We start from the raw sequence: 16,410 nt of genomic DNA, 5'->3' as shown, positions 1-16,410 counted from the left end.
TTTTAAAAAAACATGCCAACTGCATGGTAGAAACTGTAAACATTTATTTTTCGGCCTACCGGCTTGTGCAAATATACACTTAAAAAATAAACTATGTACAGTAGGACAGTATTGGAACAGTGACTGTGGGTTTGACTGGGTGATGACACTTCCTCTTAGGCCTGGTGAGCGATCTGGGCGATCTTTTGCAGCATGTCCTCTGACTGCAGCTGCTCCAGTGTCAGCAGAGACAGGCCCAACTGGTCCTCCTGAGGGGAATGGATAGGTTAAGGGGAGACCTGGGACAGGTTCAGTTGGCTTGAACGTTGCCGTTAGAGATGTCATGAATAGATCTGATGTGATTTCTTATTCTACAAGTCAGACAGGCATCTACATAAAAATGTATAAAATCCACAGCCCTGCTAAACATGTCCCTGTACTGTGATGTGCTGTACCTGTCTGAAGGGCTGGGCCATCTGGCGTAGGAAGTGTTTGGACAGCTGTACCGTCTCGTCGATGGTCAGGTTGAGGCTGCCGTCAGTAAGGTGCTCCTGAATCCACCGGGGCAGCTTCCCTCGCTTGTCAGCCCGGGCATAGCGCTGCAACAGGAGTGAGAAACAATTGTTCCAATTCTCTTCAATAGCCTTTTTTATTTTACCCATTTATATTTGTTACCATTGATGTGAAGGCACTAGATAGGTAACAGCAGTATGGAACAACCTGCTATGACCTCAGTGCATTATGGCTTTCAAATTCAAGAAAGCCACAAAATGTAGAATTTTTATTAGGATCCCATTAACTGACGCCACAACGTCAACTAATCTTCCTGAGGTCCAACACAGAACTAAATTAAAAACAAAATGATCATAGTAGAGTCTATCAATGATCAGTGGTAAGAAATGTTCCTTTAAAACTAGACACACCAAGTTCCGAAAGTCCTCACCTTGTCTGCGAAGATCATCAAGCCATAGTCAGTTTTGCCCCTGATGGCGCGGCCCACACATTGCGCTGCGTGCCGCATGGCATCAAACGTCAGGAAGTCATTCTCTCTAATCTGGAACTGGTCCCGCAGGTACTCCAGACGAGCCTGGTAGAGATGGACAGAAGAGGAGAAGGATAACTATTTTAGAAAAACAGACCATTAGGATTAAAGGAAGTGAAAGAATTGCGGACAGAGGGGTGAGGAGGACATACGCTGAACAGAAGGGAGGAACAGACCAAAACAGTGAATAAAGCAGAAGAACAAGGGAAAGATGATGAACAGCAGAGGAGTTAGACTGACCTTCAGGATCCGGCTCTGTGTGTAAACGTAAGGCACTCCGAACATGATCACTGCACGGCCAAAATGGTGGACTGAGGGAGACAGTTTCATATCACTTTTGTCTTCAAATAACCTATGCTGTAACTTTGGCGGCCATTTTGTGAGCCTAACAGAGGCTCTACTACTATGTTACAGGAACAAACAACACTCACCAAAGTCGATTCCCTCGGACACCTTCCCCCTGGCCACAGACAGCAGGATGGCTCCTCTGCCGTTCTCACAGGCCTGGGGCACAACAGATAAGAGGTCAGAGGTCACAAACAATGACAGAAGACAACCTAAAACAGTCAAAGAAAGGGTCTCCTGACCTCCTGGTATTTCTCCAGAGCCATGCTAGTCTCTGCTGCGTCTGGGGTCTCGATGAAGATCAGCTTGTTCCTCTGGACGTTCTCCAAGATGCCCTACAGACAGAGACACAAAGGGGCAGGACAAGAGGACAACGCTTACTCAACTTCCAGATTACTACCTTGCAAAAAATGACATTTCTGGCCACAATTCTATCTGCTGCCAATAAAATGCTAACATAGATATGTCTATTGCTATAACAGTACAGACGGAACAACACGTTCTTCACTTTTAACAACATTTATCCTCCCTTCCATTTGTGGACCGTGTACACACACCTGCTCATACCACGACGCCACAATGTTCTCCATGTAGGTGTAGCTGGTAAAGAAGGCCACGATGCCATCTGGCACAATCGCAGACATCTCCAGCAGCAGGTTGCCATAGTTACGGATGACAGCTGAAAAATTGAACCCAGACCAGGTTTATTTCAGTGATTTGTTTTTCACATCTAAGGAAAGGAGAGTCTAAGCTTACAAAGAGGCAAGGAAAGCTTACAATATTTAGATACAATGTAACAATCACTAACCAAAATCTTCACGCGTCTCAAACTTGGAGGTCATGGCCACCTGGTCGTTCCCCCTCCCCACCACCTGAAAGAGGAAGAGCTCAGTATCACCCCCTTCCATCCTTTCTGAAGCTCAGTATAGCTTGAATTAACCACTCAGGTCATATCATGTAGACTGTTTCTGAGGTTACTCACAAGAGGGCAGAGGCAGGTGCGTGCCAGCGTCATGGTGAAGGATGCCACGGTAACAGGCCGGAAGTCCAGGATTCGGGGGTAAATGTCCAACGGTGAAAGGGTCTGTGGGTAGAAACATGATCAGAAGTAGACAGCCACAGGGTAGGACAGCTGAGCCAACACACAGCCAAGGGATCTAGTGAGAGGATCAATGGAGAGAAGTGATGATCATACGACTGAACTGACTGCTGAGGACACCGAAAAGGCTAAATAATATACTGAAAATAATATAAAACTGTCAAACTTTACATTTCTGTTTGCGTCGCATGCAAATTCATTGATAAACTAAATTCTGAATGGTGGTAAAAAAACACACATTAAAAGGCCAAAGATTTAAGGGGGGGATCCCTGTTGATAAAGGACTGAGAAACACAAAGAAAAGCCATTTATCACTCAACGCTTGTACTAAATTTACAAAATGGCACTCTAGCCCGACTGCATTGGAATGTGAGTGGCCCCATCTTGGACAGATGAGACCATCAGCAGGTGTCTTATAATCACAGATTAGTGGCTAGGTCACAGTTAATCCAGGAACAGAGGAAGGAGAGAGAGAGAGAGAGAGATTACCCCTGACGTAATGATGACAGACTGGAAGCGCTCGAACACAGGCTTGATGGCAATGGAAGGGTCCATACAGCTGAAGGGAGAGGAGAGAAGAGCAGGGTTAAAGTAGATCCCATCTACTTGCATCCTGATGGATTATTTCACCCTTGGCTCTTGCAGTGGCACAACATCCATCAATATTACACCGTTCTGCTGACAAAACAGAACATACTCAACACAAATTAACCCCACCTGAAGTGCAGGACGGGGTTAGCAATGGTGGGGGTTCTGTCTTCAAAGGGTTCAATGATGATGGTGAAGCCTGATTGTGGAAGATAGCAAGGGAAGAACAAAGAAAATAAATAACCACAGAGCTGTAGCCATGTAGAGGTAACATAGACACAGTCAGCCTAGGGAGGTTCAGTACCTTTGCTGTAAGTGCTGACCAGAGTGGCAAAGTTGGAGATGAGGGTGATGGCTGAGAAGTCTGCGATGTCCGCTATCTCTAAAGTCCTCAGCAGCGAACGCAACCTCTCGGCACAGAATCTAGAGAAACAAATAGATATGTCATATAAGGAGTGAGTAGGAGTTACTAGAAACTTTCAATGTACCAAAGAGACATAATCCACGATAGAGTCAGTTAGGTCTAGGAGCATTTGGTTTACATTGCTCGGTGCCCTGGTGGACAGAGTTTGCACATGTTAGGACCTAAAGTGGAAATCTCCACCAACCAAAGGCACCAGGCTATATAAAACTAACACAAAAGTACTGTAGAAGTTACCTGAGGGGCTTGCGGTCAATGCAGACCTTCTCGAAGATGTCTTTGAGGAACTGTGGCGCGCTCTCCTGCACCACATGGTGAATCCTCAGCCTGGCCTTCAGGTACTCAAGGAAACGCTTCATGAAGCCCACAAAGTGCTCTGCCGTGCGGATGCTGCCAGGCACAGCCTCTGGAGGGGGGAAAGAAAGATAGACAGTGCGGGGGAGGGAGGACAGGGTATAGAAACGGAAAGATAGATACATGAAAACCTGTGAGCATAAATCGATACAAATATTCAATAACTGGTTGTTTTCGACTGGACTCCAGGGGGCTAACCTTGGAGGATCTCATCTGGCAACACGGGATTGGACATGTAGATGTCGGTCTCCCTGGCAACGTTGGCCTCTTTCAGGCCCTCCACCAATCGTCTGTATTCCTCTTTCAGTTTGGCTGCATCTGTCTCCTTTATCCTACAGCAGAGGACAAGCGGTTGAGATGACATCACAACCCTCTACACTTTTGGGGCAAGAACAACAAACTGGTTCAGTCGGTCTCATTATAGACACCTTGTACATTCTCCTTTGTACACAGAACATGACAGTGGTTCTAGTGCTGCTCTCCACTAGATCCACTAGTGTATGACCTTACTTGAGAATGGTGTTCTGTAGGGTCTCCACGTTGGCCTGACTGCGGTCCAGAGTCCTCCTGGTGATGTTGACGCTCATTGAGTCGATGCACACATTGTCTGAGGAAGAGGAGGATGGAACGTCAGCTTGTGGAGGCTTGAAACAGTGGGCTGCTTAAACAAATGGGAAATAAACAGCTGGATGTCCTTACCGATGTTATGTGCTTCGTCAAAAACAACCACTGATTTCTTGGAGAGCTCCTTTGAGACAAGGTCTGCAATTTTTGGGTCCAGGAGGTAGTGGTAACTGTAAACTATGATGTTGGCATGGAGGATCTGTATGTGTTAAGGAAAGAAGCAAAAAGGAAAAACACTGCCAGTAATCCATCTCCTTCATAAAGTAATGCCACATAAACCCAGAAGTGCAACATTACGAGACGTCCGGGAAGGTTTGTGAAACAGACCAAGCAGAGCAGGCCAGGGTTTGAGAAGACATTGAGAGAAGAAGTGAAACATCCTTAGTTGTTAATTTTCTCAAAATCTAAAGGCACAACCTAGATTCGAGCCAATGTCTTAAGTAGTTGAACATGTTAATACTGCAACCTTGTGAATGTGACAAACAGGCACGTTTTCATCTGTAAAAAACAACTTTATCATCAAAAGGGCCTATGATTTGACCGCCTGCACATGCTCAGTTCAGCGTGAGACGATCGTTAGACCTGATTACGTGTTTCTATGCTTGAGCTTAGCTAGCCAACGTCAACTTGACATCGCCTACAAGTGTGATCGGCAATTTCTATTGGAGAAGTAGTTTCTGCCCATCTTCATACTGTACCGTCTTTAGTAATGCTGTCAAATATAACATGCTACAAAAACACTGGTAAAAGAAAAACATCAGATGCTATGACAAAGGGCTATTCTTACCGAATAGCGTGCTAGGTAGTAGGGGCACCAGCCTTTCCTCCGCCCAAAGTCCTTCAGATCGTCCAGATTGTAGACTCCAGCGGGGAGAGGCACCTGCTTTCCCATAGCATCAAACTCCTGGAGCAGATAGACAGAGTCAGTCAGGCAGACAGACAGACAGAGGCATGGAACTCTCCAGATCACTCTCTTTGTCACAATCCCAAGCCCATCACCTCATAGAAACGGCAGGAAGGCAGGCTTGGGTTGCTGTGCCGTTGGGCGCGGATGTATGACGCCGTCAGGCTGTGACATTTCCCATCCACCTCTTTCCCAAAGCGTAAGGAGCTCACCTGAACACAAAGAATCATGCAATTTGGACCATGACATGGACACACACAATTTAAGTACATGCAAAGAAATGCTCTATATTGAACACACACAAATGTGTTTGAAGAGCGATACAGAACCACGGTTAGTGGGTGTCATCGTGAAGATATGTGTACTGACCGCTAGGGCCGGGCAATGAAGTTGTCTACCGCGACCCTTTACAGACATAGAACGCAGTACAGTAGTAACATGTCGATAATTGATAACTTTTCAGGCAATTGAAAAAGTGTCACATTAGAAGCGTCTGTACCTTTTCAGACAGAAGAATTCTGCCTGTATATCATGTAATATTGTTTCCCTGACAACAATAAACATTGCTGATTGATGTGCTGCTGTTTTGCTTATGCTGTTTTTTTATGGCTGGGTAGCTAGATGTGCTTTCTTTCTACTAAATGTCTTAGTAATATTTAATGAACTTTAAAGTACTTATTTTAGGAAAGAGTGGTCTGCGCGCAGGCAGGCTAGGATTGACTGTTCTGCTCACCTACTGATGGACGTTAGTCTCGCTTGAGAAGCAACATTACTTTACAGACAAGTAAAATGCTGTTCCAGAGAAGGGTTCGCGTTGACATTTAAAGAAAGACAGTGTAGCCTACCCTAACAGACAAACAAACATGCCATAGCGCTTTCAAGGGGCCACATACCATTATATCTGAAAAGGGTAATCGATACAGGCAGCCTACTGTAATTTCGTAATATGAGGCATGTTGTTCCTACCTCGGGGTGAACACACAGGTTTTTCCGAGAGGAGAGCGCCAGAGCCAGGATGTTGTTCTTCTCTCCCGTCTCCTTAGAATAAAACTCCATTAACTTCCTCAACTCCTCCACCACCTGATGGACAAGGGAGCAACATGGCATCAGAGAAGGGGATGAGAAACATATGTTCTTCAAGGACAGGGGAGCACAAAGAAAGGTGTGAGAGAGAAAGAGATCACCTTCTCTATCTCAGGAACAGTTCGGGAACAGTAGATCAGCTTTGTGACTTCAAGGGGATACTCCTGTCAAAGAGATCACTGTATAAGTGAATTGTCAAAGAAACAGATGGTGACAAAGGTTCTTCCAACAGAGTCCTGATGGAGGAACGGACATATCTTGACTCACCCGCTGATATGCAACAATCAATGACAGAAGAGAGATGGTTTTCCCGGTTCCCGATGGCATCTCCAGAACTCCATGTCCCTTTCGATAAACAATGTGTTACCATCATGCATAGGGCCATAGCAGTAGGATAGGTCTACAACCAGTGGCATATTGCTGGGTCTCTCTATTTACCTTGGCATCCAGGGTCCTCTTGAGTTCCAGCATGTAGGAATATTGCTCTGGGTAAATGTAGTCATATGGGAAATAGACTAACAACCCTTCTATGTTGAGCCTAGAATAAAAAGGTAGTAGTCATAGTAAGGGCATTTTAGCCAGGTAACATTCAGCATATAGCATTAGCTATATAAAAAACTCAACTAGCTAGCAAGCTAACTCCCCTATTCATCTGTGGCTAAGTTCGTTCCAACAGACATCGCACGGTGTAATGTTTATAGTTTAACCAGCTAACGTTAGCTAGCTTACGATAGCTAACTGCTAGCTATGTTAGCAAAGAGTTTACTCGGTACATAGTGCTAACTATGCCCTGTCTGAGAATCTCTCTGCCATGAGCACTTACTTCATTTCAGTGAATTTATTGCAGCGGCGAGCTAGCTGCTTATGTGTCAGTCACTTTTTTTTACAATAAATAGATGCCTAGCTAATTTATTGGCAAAGCAAAACCCTTCAACTAGCTAGCTAGCTGTGTTCCACACACTCGATTTCTTCAGACATCCTCCGTCTTCCACAAAGCCCTATCTTTTGATTCTCCGATTGGCTGCAGAATTGTGAGCTAATTATTTGGTCTTCTCTGATTGGGTTTTGTATGCATCCCTCAATGGAAGTACGTCCCATTCCTGTAATCAGAACTAACTAGTCAAATATCGAGTTAAATGTTGAGCTGAATCGCATTTGTGGAAACAAAGACTATTCTCAGAGCAGACCTGGTTGTAGCTAGGAATTTCTGAGTCGCGTCGGGGAAAAGTTAACCCTTTTCCTAACCTTAACTTAAATTGTCCTAAATGTCCAAGTTAATTCTCCTAAACTGTTGCGTAAATTCTCCTAACCAGCTACGACACTTCTGCTAGTCAAAACCTGCAGACCTGCATGAGAGCAGTTTGAGTGTCCACTAAAGCGATACAGCCAGCCAGGGAGGTTCAGAGAACTATTTTGCAGTCTTTTCTTCAACTTCATTAAACGAAAGAAGAAAACTCAAATACTGCAGACTAAATAAAGATTTACCAGAAAAGAACATTCTATTTATATTCAACATGAGCAGAAGGTATTGTCATAAAAGTAGTAAAGGTACTGCCTATATTGTTCATTTGACAAGTTGTATGTATGGTAGGGGAGAGTGGGGTAAGTTGAGCCATTTTTACATTCAGCATTACTCCATCAAGGGAAATATGGTATTCTTTCTAACAAATATATATGGAAATAATGAGAATTCATGTAAACATTACAGTTTGAAAACCTACTGTAGCTTGTCCAAAAAGATTGGTCTCTTGGCACAACTTACCCTGGGAATGGGGTAAGTTTAGCCTCTGGACAGGGTAAGTTAAAGGTAGATACAGCGATATAACGTAGATGCAGAAAAGAAACAGCATAATGAGTCAATTTCAGCAACAACTAAGAGCATTGAAGCGCCGGACTCAACTACTCCACTGTGTTGGTGCCCTGACTACCACGCTGTGAACAGCATGAAGTGAACCCATGCACATGCGCAGATACTGTGTGTGCCTGTGTGAGAGCTAAGTCTTGCATCTCGCTCCTCTCAATATCTGTGGTGCTGCCTGTGGCAACAAATCTTCTGTACTGAATGAAATACCACTACCTTTTTAAAACCCTGTATTTTAATCATTTTAAGTATATTTTAACACAGCCTTAACACCTGACAAACAAATTTGTAAATGTTTTGTTGTTGTTGCACTTTTAATATAGGCCAGGCCCTGTTGTTACCTCGTATCCCACAATAATGCCTTGCATTATGCCTGGGAAGGAAACATTTACATTTGCTCAACTTGCCATTGGCTCAACCATTGGCCGAACTTACCCCATGGCCATTGGCTCAACTTAACCCAAGGCAAACATTTTGACTATATTAGCCCACACAGCTACAAGGATGCACTTTCATGCTAGGTTTAGTATGTTTAGGATCTCACATTGAAGCGTATAGAGACCCCAACTGATGTATAGAACAATCTTAATATGATCTATTTTGGTTTAGATACAAGCATCATGAAACATCTAATAAATTCATTTGACTTGGTGAATTCTTTTTTATAAACCTAACTTGTGTACCAATTTTTCCATATAGTTTCTTCCTTCACAGACTCCATGAAATTATGACCTTTTCTTAAATATTTGGTCAAATTCAGAATTTTGTGTATGGTTTCCTAGAAACAAGGGTGGCTCAACTTACCCATTTGGCTCAACTTACCCCACTCTCCCCTAATAGGTTGTGTGGTGGGATGACCTCAATATTAGAAAAGATAAGCCAGAAGATGCAGTTTCCCCAGATTTAGGGCTGTCCTGACAAAAAAAATATTGGTAGACCGAAAGTCATGTTTTTTCGACCAATCGATTGCTTGTGTATTTTTCCTTATGTAGACCCACCCTATGTGTTTTAATAAAATCAACAATATATTTTGAGCTTGTCTGATGCTTTAAGCTTATGGTTTGATGCATCCAGAGTGCGCCAAAGATCTATTTAACCAGAATTTAAAAAACTTAACCTGGCCCAACCAGTCTCCTCCCGCTCTTAACTTGGGATATGTTCTACCTGCAGGCTGAAATGTTATTTTTTTTAGCTATATTTAAATAGTTGACAATAGAAGTTACTTTTTAGGTTTATATCTTTTTCATTTAGATTTGGATAGAATTTTGATTAACCACATGACAATGATTTTGAGATATGAAGTTATTATAAATTAGATGGAACTGTTTCACGAAAATGTTTGCATCCCGCAAAGGCGGAGGTGTTGCTAACATTTATGATAGCAAATTTCAATTTACAAAAAAAAAAATGACGTTTTCGTCTTTTGAGCTTCTAGTCATGAAATCTATGCAGCCTACTCAATCACTTTTTATAACTACTGTTTACAGGCCTCCTGGGCCATATACAGCGTTCCGCTCTGAGTTCCCTGAATTCCTATCAGACCTTGTAGTCATAGCAGATCATATTCTAATTTTTGGTGATTTTAATATTCATATGGAGAAGTCCACAGACCCACTCCAAAAGTCTTTCGGAGCCATCATCGACTCAGTGGGTTTTGTCCAACATGTCTCTGGACCTACTCACTGCCACAGTCATACTCTGGACCTAGTTTTGTCCCGTGGAATAAATGTTGTAGATCTTAATGTTTTCCCACATAATCCTGGACTATCGGACCACCATTTTATTACGTTTGCAATCGCAACAAATAACCTGCTCAGACCCCAACCAAGGAGTATCAAAAGTCGTGCTATAAATTCTCAGACAACACAAACATTCCTTGATGCCCTTCCAGACTCCTTCTGCCTACCCAAGGACGTCGGAGGACAAAAATCAGTTAACCACTTAACTGAGGAACTCAACTTAACCTTGTGCAATACCCTAGATGCAGTTGCACCCCTAAAAACGAAAAACATTTGTCATAAGAAACTAGCTCCCTGGTATACAGAAAATACCCGAGCTTTGAAGCAAGCTTCCAGGAAATTGGAACGGAAATGGCGCCACACCAAACTGGAAGTCTTCCGACTAGCTTGGAAAGACAGTACCGTGCAGTACCGAAGAGCCCTCACTGCTGCTCGATCATCCTACTTTTCCAACTTAATCGAGGAAAATAAGAACAATCCAAAATTTATTTTTGATACTGTTGCAAAGCTAACTAAAAAGCAGCATTCCCCAAGAGAGGATGGCTTTCACTTCAGCAGTAATAAATTCATGAACTTCTTTGAGGAAAAGATCATGACCATTAGAAAGCAAATTACGGACTCCTCTTTGAATCTGCGTATTCCTCCAGGGCTTAGCTGTCCTGGATCTGCACAGCTCTGCCAAGGCCTGGGATCGGGAGAGACACTTAAGTGTTTTAGTACTATATCTCTTGACACAATGATGAAAATAATCATGGCCTCTAAACCTTCAAGCTGCATACTGGATCCTATTCCTACTAAACTGCTGAAAGAGCTGCTTCCTGTGCTTGGCCCTCCTATGTTGAACATAATAAACACTAAAAGTGGCAGTGATAAAGCCTCTTTTGAAAAAGCCAGACCTTGACCCGGAAAATATAAAAAACTATCGGCCTATATCGAATCTTCCATTCCTCTCAAAAATTTTAGAAAAAGCTGTTGCGCAGCAACTCACTGCCTTTCTGAAGACAAACAATGTATACGAAATGCTTCAGTCTGGTTTTAGACCCCATCATAGCACTGAGACTGCACTTGTGAAGGTGGTAAATGACCTTTTGGTGGCGTCAGACCGAGGCTCTGCATCTGTCCTCGTGCTACTAGACCTTAGTGCTGCCTTTGACACCATCAATCACCACATTCTTTTGGAGAGACTGGAAACCCAAATTGGTCTACACGGACCAGTTCTGGCCTGGTTTAGATCTTACCTGTCGGAAAGATATCAGTTAATGGTCTCTGTGAATGGTTTGTCTTCTGACAAATCAACTGTGCATTTCGGTGTTCCTCAAGGTTCCGTTTTAGGACCACTATTGTTTTCACTATATATTTTACCTCTTGGGGATGTTATTCGAAAACATAATGTTAACTTTCACTGCTATGCGGATGACACACAGCTGTACATTTCAATGAAACATGGTGAAGCCCCAAAATTGCCCTCGCTAGAAGCCTGTGTTTCAGACATAAGGAAGTGGATGGCTGAAAACTTTCTACTTTTAAACTCGGACAAAACAGAGATGCTTGTTCTAGGTCCCAAGAAACAAAGAGATCTTCTGTTAAATCTGACAATTCATCTTGATGGTTGTAAAGTCGTCTCAAATAAAACTGTGAAGGACCTCGGCGTTACTCTTGACCCTGATCTCTCTTTTGACGAACATATCAAGACTGTTTCAAGGACAGCTTTTTTCCATCTACGTAACATTGCAAAAATCAGACATTTTCTGTCCAAAAATGATGCAGAAAAATTAATCCACGCATTTGTTACTTCTAGGTTAGACTACTGCAATGCTCTACTTTCCGGTTACCCGGATAAAGCACTAAATAAACTTCAGTTAGTGCTAAATACGGCTGCTAGAATCCTGACTAGAACCAAGAAATTTGATCATATTACTCCAGTGCTAGCTTCCCTACACTGGCTTCCTGTTAAGGCAAGGGCTGATTTCAAGGTTTTACTGTTAACCTATAAAGCGTTACATGGGCTTGCTCCTACCTATCTTTCCGAGTTGGTCCTGCCGTACATACCAATACGTACGCTACGGTCACAAGACGCAGGCCTCCTAATTGTCCCTAGAATTTCTAAGCAAACAGCGGGAGGCAGGGCTTTCTCCTATAGATCTCCATTTTTATGGAACAGTCTGCCTACCCATGTGAGAGACGCAGACTCGGTCTCAACCTTTAAGTCTTTACTGAAGACTTATCTCTTCAGTAGGTCATATGATTGAGTGTAGTCTGGCCCAGGAGTGTGAAGGTGAACGGAAAGGCTCTGGAGCAACGAACCGCCCTTGCTGTCTCTGCCTGGCCGGTTCCCCTCTCTCCACTGGGATTCTCTGCCTCTAACCCTGTTACAGGGGCTGAGTCACTGGCTTACTGGTGCTCTTTCATGCCGTCCCTGGGAGGGGTGCGTCACTTGAGTGGGTTGAGTTACTGACGTGATCTTCCTGTCTGGGTTGGCGCCCCCCCTTGGTTTGTGCTGTGGTGGAGATCTTTGTTGGCTCTACTCGGCCTTGTCTCAGGAATATAAGTTGGTGGTTGAAGATATCCCTCCAGTGGTGCGGGGGCTGTGCTTTGGCAAAGTGGGTGGGGTTATATCCTTCCTATTTGGCCCTGTCCGGGGGTACCTTCGGATGGGGCCACAGTGTCTCCTGACCGCTCCTGTCTCAGCCTCCAGTATTTATGCTGCAGTAGTTTGTGTCGGGGGGCTAGGGTCAGTTGGTTATACCTGGAGTACTTCTCCTGTCTTATCCAGTGTCCTGTGTGAATTTAAGTATGCTTTCTCTAATTCTCTCGTTCTCTCTTTCTTTCTCTCTCTGAGAACCTGAGCCCTAGGACCATACGTCAGGACTACCGGGCATGACGACTCCCTGCTGTCCCCAGTCCGCCTGGCCTTGCTGCTATTCCAGTTTCAACGGTTCTGCCTGCAGTTACGGAACCCCTACCTGTTCCAGACCTGCTGTTTTCAACTCTTAATGATCGGCTATGAAAAGCCAACAGATTTATTCCTGATTATTATTTGACCATGCTTGTCATTTATGAACATTTTGAAAATCTTGGCTCTCTCTAATTTTCTCCTTCTCTCTTTCTTTCTCTCGGAGGACCTGAGCCCTGGGACCATACGTCGGGACTGCCGGGCGTGGTGGCTCCTTGCTGTCCCCAGTCCGCCTGGCCTTGCTGCTGTTCTGCCTGCGGTTATGGAACCGCCACCTGTCCCAGACCTGTTGTTTTTCAACTCTTAATGATCGGCTATGAAAAGCCAACTGAATATTATTCATGATTATTATTTGCCCATGCTTGTCACTTATGAACATTTTTGAACATCTTGGCATAGTTCTGTTATAATCTCCACCCGGCACAGCCAGAAGAGGACTGGCCACCCCTCATAGCCTGGTTCCTCTCTAGGTTTCTTCCTAGGTTTTGGCCTTTCTAGGGAGTTTTTCCTAGCCACCGTGCTTCTACACCTGCATTCTAGCTGTTTGGGGTTTTAGGCTGGGTCTCTATACAGCACTTCGAGACATTAGCTGATGTACGAAGGGCTATATAAAATAAACTTGATTGATTGATTGATGTGGATATGAAAACCATAATTGGCACATAGATCGTTAGAAATTGTAAGTTAAATTGGCATTCCACATGAGAAAGGTTTGCTAATCATCGTGGAGCCTATTACCAGCAACTTCAGGAGAGTAGTGGCAGAATCTGCGAAAGCCAACAGGGCAGGAGCTCACCAGAGCTAAGTACCGGCATCACAAATGTTCTACTGCTTGAGCTCCCGTTTTTCTTAGAATATTAGCTCAAAGGTATTGTGGAGCTCCTGCACCTAAATATAAACAGAACCAGCGCCCAAAATGAGTACCGTAACATATTTCAGTCCAAGTCAAGCACTGATAAGAAACCTTTTTTATGACGTTTCCACTGGATCAGAGCATAACAATTTTCCCCTTTAACGCTGAGTGCTTCACCGAGAAGTGCAGAGCTGTTGTCAAGGAAGTGAGTTTGTGTTTATACAGGATGTACCGCCCCCACCTACTGTCAACCAATCATGTCAATGCGGAGCTATACAGAGCCCTCCGCATTGTTACAACATTTGGGAGGCACATGGCGATGCGGCACAGACCTCGATTTGGACTCTGCATGACTCTGGAGGCTCTGCAAGTGCGTCACACTCTCCATATGGAGCCTCCTACCACATTTGCGAATCAATTGGCTTTTAGTCTAGGCCTCCGCAATGGATTAGTTTACTGAGATGGGCACATATATATACAGTACCAGGTAAAATTTTGGACACGCCTACTCATTCCAGGGTTTTCTTTATTTTTACTATTTTCTACGTTGTAGAATAATCGTGAAGACATCAAAACTATGAAATAACTCATATGGAACCATGTAGTATCCCAAAAAATTGTTAAACACATTTTTCTAAATTTAACCAGGCAAGTCAGTTAAGAACAAATTCTTATTTACAATGACGGCCTATCCCAGCCAAACCCGGATGACACTGGGCCAATCGTGCACCGCCCTATGGGACTCCCAATCATGGCCGGATGTGATGCAGCCTGGATTCAAACCAGGGACTGCACTGAGATGCAGTGCGATAGATCAAAATATGTTTTATATTTGAGATTCTTCAATGTAGCCACCCTTTGCCTTGATGACAGCTTAGCACGCTCTTGACATTCTCTCAACCAGCTTCATGAGGTAATCTCTTGGAATGCATTTAAAGGTGTGCCTTGTTAAAAGTTCATTTGTGGAATTTCTTGTGACAAGGTAAGGGTGGTATACAGTGATATACAGAAGATAGCCCTTTTTGGTAAAAGACCAAGTCCATATTATGGCAAGAACAGCTCAAATAAGCAAAGAGAAACGACAATCCATCATTACTTTAAGACATGAAGGTCAGTCAATAAAGAACATTTCTAGAACTTTGAAAGTTTCTTTAAATGCAGTCGCAAAAACCATCAAGCGCTATGATGAAACTGGCTCTTATGAGGACCGCCACAGGAAAGGAAGACCCAGAGTTACCTCTGCAGCAGAGGATAAGTTCATTAGAGTTACCAGCCTCAGAAATTGCAGCCCAAATAAGTGCTTCACAGAGTTCAAGTAACAGACACATCTCAACATCAACTGTTCAGAGAAGACTGTGTGAATCAGACCTTAATGGTCAAATTCCTGCAAAGAAACCACTACTAAAGGACATCAACAAGAATGAGAGACTTGCTTGGGCCAAGAAACACGAGCAATGGACGTTAGAAAGGTGGAAATCTGTCCTTTGGTCTGATGAGCCCAAATTTGAGATTTTTTGTTCCAACTGCCGTGTCTTTGTGAGACGCAGAGTAGGTGAACGGATGATCTCCGCATGTGTGGTTCCCACCGTGAAGCATGGAGGAGGAGGTGTATTGGTGTGACGGTGCTTTGCTGGTGACACTGTCAGTGATTTATTTAGAATTCAAGGCACACTTAACCAGCATGGCTACCACAGCATTCTGCATCTGGTTTGCACTTAGTGGGACTATAATTTGTTTTTCCACAGGACAATGACCCAACACACCTCCAGGCTGTATAAGGGCTATTTGACCAAGGAGAGTGATGGAGTGCTGCATCAGAAGACCTGGCCTCCACAATCACCCGACCTCAACCCAATTGAGATAGTTTGGGATGAGTTGGACCGCAGAGCAACCAACAAGTGCTTAGCATATGTGGGAACTCCTTCAAGACTGTTGGAAAAGCATTCCAGGTTGAGAATGCCAAGAGTGTGCAAATCTTTCATCAAGGCAAAGGGTGGCTACTTTGAAAAATCTCAAATATAAAATATGTTTTGATTTGTTAAACCCTTCTTTGGTGAGTACTTGATTCCACATGTGTTATTTCGTAGTATTGATGTCTTCACTATTATTCTACAATGTGGAAAATAGTAAAAATAAAGAAAAACTCTTGAATGAGTAGGTGTGTCCAAACTTTTTACTGGTACTGTACCGTCCACAAGTTTGGGGTCACTTAGAAAAATGTCCTTCTTTTTGAATTTGACCATTAAATAACATCAAATTGATCAGAAATACAGTGTAGACATTGTTAATGTTGTAAATTACTATTGTAGCTGGAAACGGCAGATTTTTTTATGGAATATCTACATAGGCGTACAGAGGCCCATTATCAGCAACCATCTCTCCTGTTGTGTATCATTTTAAAAGGCTAATTGATGATTAGAAAACCCTTTTGCAATTATGATAGCACCGCTGAAAACTGTTGTCCTGATTTGAAGAAGCAATACAACTGGCCTTCTTTAGACTAGTTGAGTATCTGGAGCATCAGCATTTGTGGGTTCAACTACAGGCTCAAAATGGCCAGAAACA

The 16,410-nt window shown here is 43.5% G+C and overlaps 1 protein-coding gene across 2 annotated transcripts; it reads right to left on the bottom strand.

The window, feature by feature from the left end:
- Positions 1 to 29: 29 nt before the first annotated feature.
- Positions 30 to 7,556, bottom strand: ercc2 (excision repair cross-complementation group 2). Of its 2 annotated transcripts, XM_055879918.1 has the most exons (23): positions 7,263 to 7,542; positions 6,878 to 6,977; positions 6,707 to 6,784; positions 6,541 to 6,603; positions 6,323 to 6,436; positions 5,452 to 5,568; positions 5,240 to 5,356; positions 4,528 to 4,651; positions 4,339 to 4,435; positions 4,027 to 4,160; positions 3,712 to 3,880; positions 3,358 to 3,476; positions 3,183 to 3,252; positions 2,955 to 3,024; positions 2,349 to 2,450; positions 2,175 to 2,238; positions 1,924 to 2,045; positions 1,609 to 1,701; positions 1,453 to 1,525; positions 1,262 to 1,332; positions 923 to 1,066; positions 435 to 578; positions 30 to 248 (listed from the first exon to the last, which is right to left on the bottom strand). In XM_055879918.1, exons 1-23 carry the CDS (start codon positions 7,265 to 7,267, stop codon positions 156 to 158), a joined length of 2,283 nt encoding a protein of 760 aa, XP_055735893.1. In that variant the 5' UTR covers positions 7,268 to 7,542; the 3' UTR covers positions 30 to 155. The 2 variants fall into 2 exon arrangements, with proteins under 2 accessions (XP_055735893.1, XP_055735894.1); XM_055879919.1 differs by lacking the exons at positions 30 to 248; positions 435 to 578; positions 1,262 to 1,332 and having other exon boundaries at positions 930 to 1,066; positions 7,263 to 7,556.
- Positions 7,557 to 16,410: the final 8,854 nt, after the last annotated feature.

Source organism: Salvelinus fontinalis, chromosome 24 (genome assembly GCF_029448725.1).
Source record: "Salvelinus fontinalis isolate EN_2023a chromosome 24, ASM2944872v1, whole genome shotgun sequence".
NCBI classification, from domain to species: Eukaryota; Metazoa; Chordata; class Actinopteri; order Salmoniformes; family Salmonidae; genus Salvelinus; species Salvelinus fontinalis.
Note: the sequence above shows the minus strand (reverse complement) of the source record. Positions and strands in the feature narration are given on the sequence as shown.